Here is an 11,236-nt window from a genome sequence, read left to right as displayed (position 1 = left end):
AACTTATATATATAGAACATCAAATAAAACATCAATCGATAATTATTTTAGAGAAATTGGAGTGTATAACCAACAAAAATTTATAAATTCACTAACTAACCTAAAACAAAAATGAGGGTGTATTATCTATAATAATACCATTTTACCCTTCCACATATATCACACATACATTTTTTTTTCTACTTAATTTTTAATTATTTGTTTTCCATTCTTTTTCTTCATCTCTATATTATTCTGAACTCACCACCTCACTTCTCCACCATAAATTCACTAACCACGACTACCACCACCGCTACTACAACTATCACTAACGATGATCACCACCACCACAACTACTAGCTTCACGACAACCACCATCGCCACCATTATTAGCACCGCCACTGCCATCACCACCATCATTATCACCGCCGCTACCATTGCCATCACCATCGCCAACAGCGTCAACTCCGTCGTCACCAGTATCACCACTACCATTACCTCCACCCTATTAAATCTTATTCCATACTACTTTATTTGGTTTTATACTATTTTATTTATGTGTCATATATATATACCAAACAAAATTTCTTATAATTTGTTTATTAGGAATTCACATATTTTATTAGTATTTGAAGGTTGAATATTTGATTTAAGGTTTACTACTTTTTATTTAGAGCTGAACTATTTAAGGTTTGAGTAAATAGTATATAGTATACTATTTTATACTATGTGTGTTATATAGATCGTTATGTATCCATTGATAACACTATTCACATCTGAATTTTTTTGTCTGTTTTTAAAAATTCAAGTTATGATATATCAAGAAAATTATACAGATTTTTAATAGAAATATCATGAACTTGAAATCAATTTTTTAGATAAGAAAATATGATTTACAATTACAATGTGGTAAAGAAATTTATTTTTAAAGAGAAATTCTCTCTCCTACCATCTCATCATTCTCCTCTCTGGCTAAAGCAGCTTAACACCAGGATAATATTGTCTTTTTACTCTCCCGGAAAGTTACTTACTACCTTTACATATTTATGGTGTTAGTTAGTTAATTATTTAGTGAAAAAGTGCTATATTTGCAAATCACCCATTATTTTAGTTTAATAAAAAAAATGATTACTCAAAGATTATAATAAACCTTTTTGAACTGTACATACGATACTACTATTCAACATCTAAACCAAATATACATATATATATATATATATATATCTACGACTACATATAGATAATCAATCTTACATCAATTTAACGAAACAATCTAAAATAAAATAAAATAAATAATCAATAATGCCGTTTGTGTATATATCTATCCCTAAGATGGTGATGTAGTTGTTGTTGCCGCCTCATCTTGCGAAGAAGGAGAAGTAAGAGAAGAAGAAGAGCCGTTAGATGAAGGAGACATATCGTCGCCAGCAGGAATATCCTGAAGTGACGCCAGAATCCGGCGGATGCTGACGGACCTCATCGGCCGGAAACTGTAAGCCTTTCTCAACGAATTCGATGTAGAGAAAACCTTCGACGATTTCGAGAGGATGAGATACACCAAACCTTGTACCAGAGCAAATAAGGCCACCTTCATCAACATCGTTCCTAAGCCTCCGTCCATTTGTTGTAATAGATAAAAAATAATCGATTACAAGAGTTTTAATCAGACAAAAACTAATAGGTCGTGGTAAAGAAAATGTGTTTTTCTTTATTGGGGATGTGTCAAAATATGAAGATGAATTTGAGATTGAAGATTTTTAGGTTCATGCCAAAGGTTAATAGAATTTATAGAGAAAGAGAGCGCCTTGCGTTTTTGACCAGAGGCAGAGACGTGGAAGTAACGGACATATATCGTTAGACCTTATCCGATCAAATGAAAGGATACGTCATAGTGTCATACATATTTTTTATAGAAAAATATTGTTGCTTGAACATAACATGAAAATTCAATATTTTAAGTATGTACCGAGAAAAATATCAATATGCTTAAACACCAACTGAGTTGTGGTCTAGTACCTTGGTCCCGGGTTATACCAGTTGGGGTGGGATGATTAATTCTTTCATCAGAATAATATTTATTGACCGATTAGTCTTTAGGCGTGAACAAAGTATTATTCTAAATAAATATAAAAATATCTTATTTTATTTTAAAACAGTAAAACAGTTTATACTGTTTAAAGTCGTTGAAATTAGACGCCTTAGGTGTTATACAAAGGATTACCGTCTGTTTACACTTTTTTTAACACTGGTTATTTGGTGCATATACCAAAAAAAAAACAAAACATAGTAATCTTTTGCTCTTGTCATAATATATGATAAAGTATTATATACCACGAGAAAAGAGATTAAAGATTACATCAAATGGTATGATTGGTGAATGAAACCAAAAAAAAAAAAAAAAATCAATCAACATACACCATGAATTCATTATACTAAACCCAAAGAGAAAGTCAAGAATAGTAGAAGAACCAAAAAATGATGTCGTTTCATTGTCGAAGAGGAAACCAACGTTCTTGAAATTGAGATTGATAAGAAACCATGAAGAAGAGAAAGACAAGCATGAAGGCGACTCCCCATGGTGTTCCTCCAGCTCTATACAAAGACTCTCTTTCGTTCAGATGGATCAAAGACGTCATCATCCCTCCTACTCCTCTATCGTTGGATAGAAAATGGACGGCCAAGAGCAAAAGCAGAGGAGAAGCCATGAGAGCGAGCTTGAACTGATCCGTAAATCCTTCTATGACTGGTTCGTAGCTCGCGTACCATGAGATCGTTACGAACATTAATAGGATCAGGACGAAGACGCAGAGATGTAAGGGAACTGGAGGGCTTCCTTCTTGATCTCTTCCCATTTAGATTCTTGATTGTTGTTTATTTGTTTTCTATTGAGAGTTTTCTTTAGATATGAGAATTTTTTTTGTAGAGAGACTTCTTGATGTTTAAGTTTTGATGAAGATGTTGAGGATGAGGTTGGTTTTATGTAGGGAAATGAAATAATTAATGTTTGCTTTGGATTCTACAAGAATGTAATTAAATACGTTTGTTTATATAGTAGAAATTTATTTTTATACAATAGACTATCTAATACTTATTACTGTATCCAACCGAGTGTCAAATGAACTATCCGACATAACCAAATCAAACTAACAACGAGATATGAATGAGCAACAAATTTTGGTATTTTTGTAATATAGTTTGATATTTAAGTACTTAATCATAACTGGATTCAAGCTTAAAATTTGTCAAACATTTGTTATATAAGTCCTAATTATACTTTGCGTATTATTTGTGTAGTATAATAATGTTTGGTAGGCGAAATAAAGTAAATGGAAAAAGAGCTGACTTGACACTTTAATTAAAGATTCTTGCTTTTCGACGGTGCCACAAGGTTACTTAACAGGGTCGGTGAGGCCATGCATCTCCAATCTTATTGGTAAAAGACACCCAATGATAATCTGCCACGTAATACCGACCTTTCCTTGCATCAGAGGTGGCCTCATACTTTGTCAGTTATTCTTCCAAAATACTATATACTGCTCAATCTGCTCTCAGTATATGATTGAAAAAACAATTAGCTACTATTATGCACACAATAAAGCTCAATAAGCCCGAATATATTTTGCTTAAACAAAGAGCAGGAAAATTTTCACCTATAAAGATTTTAGGCTATCGTTATTGTAAGAGCAACAAACAATGACGTTAAGTATACTTTCATCATGTTAAGTATTGAAATTCAGAAGTTTGGTATTTTTTTTTTTGGTGATTCAGAAGTTTGGTATTTTGTCAACTATACTATATATTTTTTTCTTTATAATTAAAACAACACCCATTATTTAGTTCAGACAAATAATGGATGTTGTTTTAATTAAAAAAAATAATGTTTCCTCTGTTTCAAAATATAATATGTTTTAGGGATTTTTTTTTTTGTTTTAAATTAGAGGTTGTTTTACAATTTTCTATGCAGCTCTTAAATACATTTGATATTTTATGACAATTTATATTTTGCAGTCTTTAATATCATTGGTTGAATTTTTTAAAATTAAATATTAAATAACTGTTTTTTTTAAAAAATATATTTCTTAAAGTGTGTGCTTTTAACTTAAATATCCTTATATTTAAAAACAGAGGGAGTATATATTATAGTTGATAACTCTAAGCATGTCGGATTGCTAGGTCGGAATTTGACACCGTCAAAGTGACTAGTTTTCTGGGAGACTTGTGGCGGATTGGTGCGTCGGAGGAAAGGGATTGCTAATGAAAATCGGAATTTTTCGTCAATAATTTTTGATCTTCAGAGGCTACCACGAAGCAGTGGGTCTTGAGTCTACCGGAAATAAAGTTCTGGTCACTCTTCTGGCGATGATCAACATGAGTCGAACTTTTCTTCTTTTTCCGGTGAGATGCCATTTTGCTATTTTGTAACTGGATCTATCTTGGTTGTAGGCCTCAGACCAAACCCATTGGAATGTTAAATTATTAATAATATTTTTTAAAAAAAGAAAGAAAACAGAAATATATGTATTGTATGATAGTAGAAGGTTACTTATAAAATAAAACAAAAAATTACATTTGATTGACTGATAATTAAGATTGTACTTATTTATAAACTGTTTTAAACAATTTGGCAATTAATTAACCCTGCAACTATTTTAAAGACAGAAATGAGGATAGGTCGTAGCAGACAGCGTCAGTTAAATTGTTCATAAACCTCAAGTTCTCCTACAACCGTAACTAGTTGGCAAAGATCGAAAAGACTAGTAGAATGTTTTTGGCAAAAGCTCAAAACACAACAAAACTCACGCACTGAAAGCACCTCCAATGGGAGGTTCTCTTGATTATTTAGTTAGGTTCTCTTGATTAAGGTAATTAAAAATAATTCAAAACAGCTAATTATCATGAGAGTCGTCTCTCTTAAGAGAGATTTGGGATTGTGAGAGAGCCGCACACGTGCCAAGCTCTGATTGGTTGATTAAATTTAACAGAAGAAACAAAAAACCAAAGAAATCTGTCTTCAAATCTTAAGCTAGCCGTCGTCAAATAAAACTAGGGTTTGGAGAGGTTGAAGAATGATGCTAAGGAAACGTAACGTTTTACAAACCAAAGAATTAAAGAATTAATGGCCCATACACTATTTTATGTGCTTAGCCCAACATATTTGATAAAATAAAAGGCATTTGGGTCGATCCAGCCAGCCCACTAGATTTGAATAGGAGAAAACCGAACCAAATTTTATCCAAATTTAATCGAATCAAAAGCTCTCCAAATGTTTAATATTTTATGAGTTCTAATAATTATTAAGTTTTATGAAATCTTATAATTTTTAAAAAAAAAATTCTAAGAACCCCACTTGAAATACTACCTTGGACTATGAAAAAAAAAATAAAAAAAAATACAAGTTTTCATCTAACAAATCTCCAAAATTTATATTAAATAATTGGAGAGAGCCCATAGGGAACATTCGATTTAGCGTATTCTACAGAGATGCCTACAAATCTCGGGAATATGATGGGCATTCGAAATCAAATTCGTGATCGTGGTTTGCATCAACAATTGAAAGCTGATTTGGTTGAGCATATATGGCAAAAATATCGCAACGGTCAACTGTACAACTAATCGTTATTCCGGTTTTTTCACTTTTTTAAAAAATATTTGAAAATAATGTATGCTTAATATTTTATGAATTGCAATAATTATTAATTTTTATGATATACAATTTAAAAAAAAAAAAATTTCGTAAGAACACCATAAGAGAACCTATCATTAGACACAGAAAAATTAAAAAAGAAAACAAAAGTTCTCATTTAACATTTTCTCAAAATTTATAATAAAAATTTTGAGAGAGCTCATGGAGAGAGCTCCCCCATTGGAGATGCTCTGAGATTCTTAACAAAATAACAAGAGGGCATTTGCATATAGTTCTAATTACAATCTCAAAAGTCAAAACCAATATGCCAATTAACAACACAGACGTGCACATCTATAATACGTACGTATACGCAAAATATATCTAATAACTAATCGTACGTAATATATGTATATATGATCACGTACATGAAACATACGTATATACGATCGAAATCAAGTTTTAAACCGTAAGACCGGCGTTTTGCGGTCACGCTTGGCCTTTATCAAACCGCTCCAAACCTTAACATATCGACCCATCATACCTTTGAATTTCACACCACCTTGCTTCTCTTTCTTCACCACCAATTGCATCGTCTGCTTGATCCCCTCGTCATCACCGAAATGTTGATCTAGAGAGCTCTTGTCGTTGTTAACATTAGCTTCTCCATTTGGCTTCTCCTCGTATCTCATCAGATTGTTCAAACTCTTACGATCAATCTCTTTGTCTTCGATTTGCTCTTGTTCTTTGTCTGGTTTCGGTTGTGAGCTTTGCGTGGAGATGTCATGGTGATGCGTATCGTTGATGAGACTAGACCATGGTTTCCGAGTTCTTTTTGACATGCTTAGATCAAACCGTGGCTTGGTTGGGTTTATTACTTCACCTCCCATGGTTAATCATACAAAAGAGAATCTACTCTTCTTCTTTTTTTTTTTTCAGAGGAGACAACTATATAGACGGCTAAGGAGTAGATATAGGTCCATTTTCACTTTTGATTGATAACGTAAGAGGGCGGTGACTGTGAGTGTTTGGACTATTAGTTACTTTAAATATAAATAAAGAAATGGTTACAATTGTGACTCATATCTGTTTTGTAACTAATCTTAATTTATCTTCATATATTTTGGGTTAGTTTTTGTTTGTTTAATTCTAACATATAACAAAATGAAATCACACCGGACCAAATTTGTAGGATTTGATTGATAATCCATAAGTAAACTAAAAACGAAATTATGAGAACAGTGTGGATTTATCTAGTGTCGAAAATTCAATATAGTTCATTCAGTAGAAACTAGTTTTTCTTAGATTGTGTCTGTTACTTTTCTAGCTCGAGCAGAGAAGAAATAGGATCCTAAATTTGATACAAACCCATCTCAGTCGCCAATCTAGGGAAATGTTAAGCTCCGAAACTTCTTGTCGTGTACTTTTTTTGGTATAAAAAAAAAGTGGCAAAAAGAGTGGTTGAAAAGAGATACCGATAACAAAGGTACAAACAAAGCAAGTTAACAAAATTTTGGAAGGTTGGTTGGAGTGTGACCTGATGGACGAGTTGGAGTGTCAACACAAACACAAGTAAGTAAATGATTGGACACTTCACTTAAAGTTTTCTATACCAAGCATCTTCTCACAAATTTGACAAGATTGTATCATCATCAAATTAAACAGGCCTTGCATGAAAATATTCTTACAGTTTTTTTTCTTTTTTTCTCTAGAGTAATTTGAGTTCGATTTGGCCTATCATAATCCACGCTTGAATGTGTGTAAATAGGCTTTATGATGTAGGATTAGATAGACTTTATGATGATAACAAAGTCTTCATCGTAAATTCGTAATTCTATCATATGTTGCACGTAGTATACATAAATAAAATATTACTAATGACGATGTAGCAGATGACAAAAAAAAAAAGTTTTATGAACCACTAGGAAAAAAATCTGACTACGCCCGGGTGAATTAAACATTTGACAATTTAGTTCAGAAATGCATTTACAAAACTATAAAACTACATTGACGACATAAGGAATCTTCCCCGCTTTTGTGTGAAATTTGATGGCAGCCAATTTCCCATCGACTTATAAGCTTTGTCAATGTAATTCTTTAGTGAAGCGGTATATTAGAGTATATAATTATACACTTGTAAATAGAGTATAAATAGCATTGTATACACACTTTACAGCTTAATGAGAAATTATCAATTTCACTTCTCTCTCTTACTTTACTAATCTAATATGGTATCAGAGCATCTCTCTCCTTCCGCAACAAATTTCTCATTCATTTTTCTGGCTTTTTGAGCTTCGATCTTCATGATCTAAGCTTCCTTTTCTGATTTTGAGATTCTTTTTCTTCGATTCGACCTCTGTTTGTCTCGGATCGGTCTTTGTTTCATCGTTTTTGAGCTCTATTTGCTTTTTTTCTTTCTCTCTTGTTCCCGATCTTCGTTTTCTCCTTGGATCTATGGCGGCTGCGATTCCTGCTCGTGATCCGTATGATAATCCGTACTATCTAACCAATAATGATCATTCTGGTCTATTGTTGGTCTCCGATCGTTTCTACTGGTCTTGGCGATTTTGGTTCCTGGCCGCAATCGATGATAATGGCGTTAAATGGACGAAACAAGCTTTGTTTTGTTGATGGTAGTCTTCCGCGCCCCGACGATGATCATCGTGATGCTGCAGCGTGGTCTCGTGTTAATGACGTGGTGAGATCTTGGTTAATGAACTCTGTTAGTAAAACAATTGGTCAGAGCATTCTCTATGTGAAAACTGCTCATGGTATTTGGCAAAAGTTATTGCAAAGATATAAGCAGAATAATGTTCCCAGATTGTATAGGATTGAACAGAAACTTGCTGGACTTCGTCAAGGCTCGTTGGATGTTAATAGTTTTTACACAAAGCTGGTAACAATATGGGAAGAAGTAAAGAGTGCACAAGATTTTCCGGTGTGCCAGTGTGCTGGTTGTGTTTGTGATTTGGATAGGAAATGGATGGATTTGTTTGAAAGAAACTTTGTGATTAAGTTTCTCTTTGGTCTCAATGATTCTTATGAGCATATCAGAGAATCGATTGTTATGATGGATCCACTGCCTGATCTTGAAAAAGCTTTGCACATGGTGATTCAACATGAGCATCAGCAAGAGATAAAGCAGACTCCTCAATCCGGTTCAGTAGTTTTTCAGATGAGTTCCTCAAATATTCAGTCTCCTTCATATGAATCAGGTTATTCTGTCAATCAAGCTGATAATTACTTGGGTAATAATGAAGTCATTGGAGCAGTATCAAGTGGATATAAGCCTCGTCAACGTACTGTTTGTACCTATTGTGGCTTACAGGGTCATCTTGTTACCAGATGCTACAAATTACACGGATATCCTCCAGGATACAAGCCTCCTTCTCAGTCTTATGGGTCTCCTCAGGGTACTCCTCAACAGGGTGTTTCTCAGTCAAACTTTGCTCCTAAACAGTATCAGCCTAGACCTCCTGCTCAGTTTTTGCAGCAACAATATGGTCAACAAGTTAACAGTAATCCAAGAATGCAGAATCAGAGAGGACCAAAAGACAATGTAGTGGGCAGTGTTGTTCTCACTAATTCTCCTGCAGTACAAGATCACTTTCATCAAGTTTCCAATGCCTTGGCTCAGTTGTCCCCAGAACAAATAGAGCAGTTAGCTTCTCAACTCACTACTAAAGCTACCTGCCAAATGCCAAGCATCAATGAAATTCAAGGTGTCAACTATGCTTCTACCTCTGCAGGTAATGTCCTTTGCACAACTCTTCCGGAATCCTGCCTTACTTTTACTGCATGGATTATTGATTCTGGTGCAACAACACACGTTTGTTGCAACTTAAGTCTGTTTGATGACATTAATAGTATATCTGAAACTACAGTGAAACTTCCCAACAGTGATCAGATTACTATCAATAAGTCTGGAACTGTTAAGTTGTCAGATGAAATCCTTCTTCGTAATGTGCTTTTTATTCCTTCTTTTCATCTCAATCTTATCAGTGTAAGCTCTCTTCTTCAAGATTGTGCATACTCTGTTAATTTCTTTCCTTCCTTTTGCACAATTCAGGAGTTTACTCAGGGCTTGATGATTGGTAAAGGTCGGTTGGAAAATAAACTCTACTTTCTGGATTTAGAGTCTCCATCATCACAGTCTTCTCCTTCACAGTCTCTTGTTTGCAATCTAAGTGTGTCAGAGTCTAGTTCCCTTTGGCACTCAAGGCTGGGTCATCCTTCCTTTCTTAAGATTCAAGCTCTTTCTGAAGATCTTTCTCTATCAAAATCCAAGCTTAAAGACTGGTCCCACTGCAAGACTTGTCATTTAGCTAAACAAAAACGTTTATCTTTTCCTTCTCTTAATAATCTTTCCAAGAATCCTTTTGATCTTATTCATATGGATGTATGGGGACCTTTTTCTGTTGTTTCTACTGAAGGTTTTAAATATTTTCTTACTCTTGTTGATGATTGCACAAGAGTGACTTGGATTTATCTTTTAAAAGCTAAAAGTGATGTCTTACACATATTTCCTTCTTTTTTAAACACTGTGGAGACACAATTTGCCACCAAAGTAAAAGCAATACGTTCTGATAATGCCCCAGAACTCTCTTTCGCTAATCTTCTTGCATCAAAAGGCATTTTTCATTATTTTTCATGTGTTGATACTCCACAACAAAACTCAGTTGTGGAGAGAAAACATCAACACATCTTAAATGTCGCAAGAGCTCTTCTTTTCCAATCTAATATTCCTCTTCAATATTGGACAGATTGTATTCGTACTTCTGTTTTCCTCATTAATCGCACACCATCTCCTCTTCTTCAAAATAAAACTCCTTTTGAACTTCTTATGAAAAAGAAACCAAATTATTCACATTTAAGAAATTTTGGTTGCCTTTGTTATGTGTCTACCTATCCTAAAGATAGACATAAATTCACTCCAAGAGCAGAACCTTCTGTTTTCCTTGGTTATCCTTCAGGTTATAAGGGCTACAAGGTTTTAAATTTGGAAAATCATTCAATTTCCATATCCAGGAATGTTATCTTTCATGAAGATATTTTTCCTTTCCAATCTTCAGATCTCACTACTTCCACACTTGATCTTTTCTCTCCTACTGTTCTTCCTCTTCCTATTCATGATACATCTCCTGTCTCAATTCCTTCTCCTCTTCCTTTAACTCCTGAGCTTTTATCTGATAACAATGGTTTCACAGTAGCATCAGACAATACTATTCCTGTTACTGCAGCCAGACCTAAGCGCAACACTCGTACTCCATCCTATTTGTCTGATTACCACTGCAATCTGGTATGTGCTGTTACACCTACCAGTGGTACTACGGCTCATCCTCTGTCCTCTGTATTGGACTACTCTAAGCTGAATACTCACTATTAGCAGTTTATACTCAACATTTCTTCAGAATCTGAACCAAAGAATTTCCTAGAAGCTGTTAAATCTGAGAAGTGGCATGGACCAATGAATGAGGAACTACAGACTTGTGTTGATACTGGTACTTTTTCAGTAGTTTCTTTGCCACAGGGTAAGCAGCCTATTGGATGTCGTTGGGTATACAAAATCAAACATAATGCTGACGGGACAGTGGATAGATACAGGGCTCGTTTAGTGGCTAAGGGATACACACA

General features: G+C 34.2%; 3 protein-coding genes across 3 annotated transcripts; all 3 read right to left on the bottom strand.

The window, feature by feature from the left end:
* Positions 1–1,113: 1,113 nt before the first annotated feature.
* LOC9315419 lies at positions 1,114–1,756 on the bottom strand. The gene has a single exon (XM_002879306.2). The coding sequence runs from the start codon at positions 1,598–1,600 to the stop codon at positions 1,307–1,309; it is 294 nt and encodes a 97-aa protein (XP_002879352.1). The 5' UTR covers positions 1,601–1,756; the 3' UTR covers positions 1,114–1,306.
* A 629-nt stretch (positions 1,757–2,385) lies between these two features.
* Positions 2,386–2,923, bottom strand: LOC9315418. Its single transcript, XM_002879305.2, has one exon. The coding sequence runs from the start codon at positions 2,829–2,831 to the stop codon at positions 2,466–2,468; it is 366 nt and encodes a 121-aa protein (XP_002879351.1). The 5' UTR covers positions 2,832–2,923; the 3' UTR covers positions 2,386–2,465.
* Positions 2,924–5,859: 2,936 nt separating this feature from the next.
* Positions 5,860–6,624, bottom strand: LOC9317273. Its single transcript, XM_002879304.2, has one exon. The coding sequence runs from the start codon at positions 6,490–6,492 to the stop codon at positions 6,058–6,060; it is 435 nt and encodes a 144-aa protein (XP_002879350.1). The 5' UTR covers positions 6,493–6,624; the 3' UTR covers positions 5,860–6,057.
* Positions 6,625–11,236: the final 4,612 nt, after the last annotated feature.

Source organism: Arabidopsis lyrata (genome assembly GCF_000004255.2).
Source record: "Arabidopsis lyrata subsp. lyrata unplaced genomic scaffold ARALYscaffold_4, whole genome shotgun sequence".
In the NCBI taxonomy this organism is placed as follows: domain Eukaryota; kingdom Viridiplantae; phylum Streptophyta; class Magnoliopsida; order Brassicales; family Brassicaceae; genus Arabidopsis; species Arabidopsis lyrata.
This window is presented reverse-complemented; position numbering and strand designations above follow the sequence as displayed.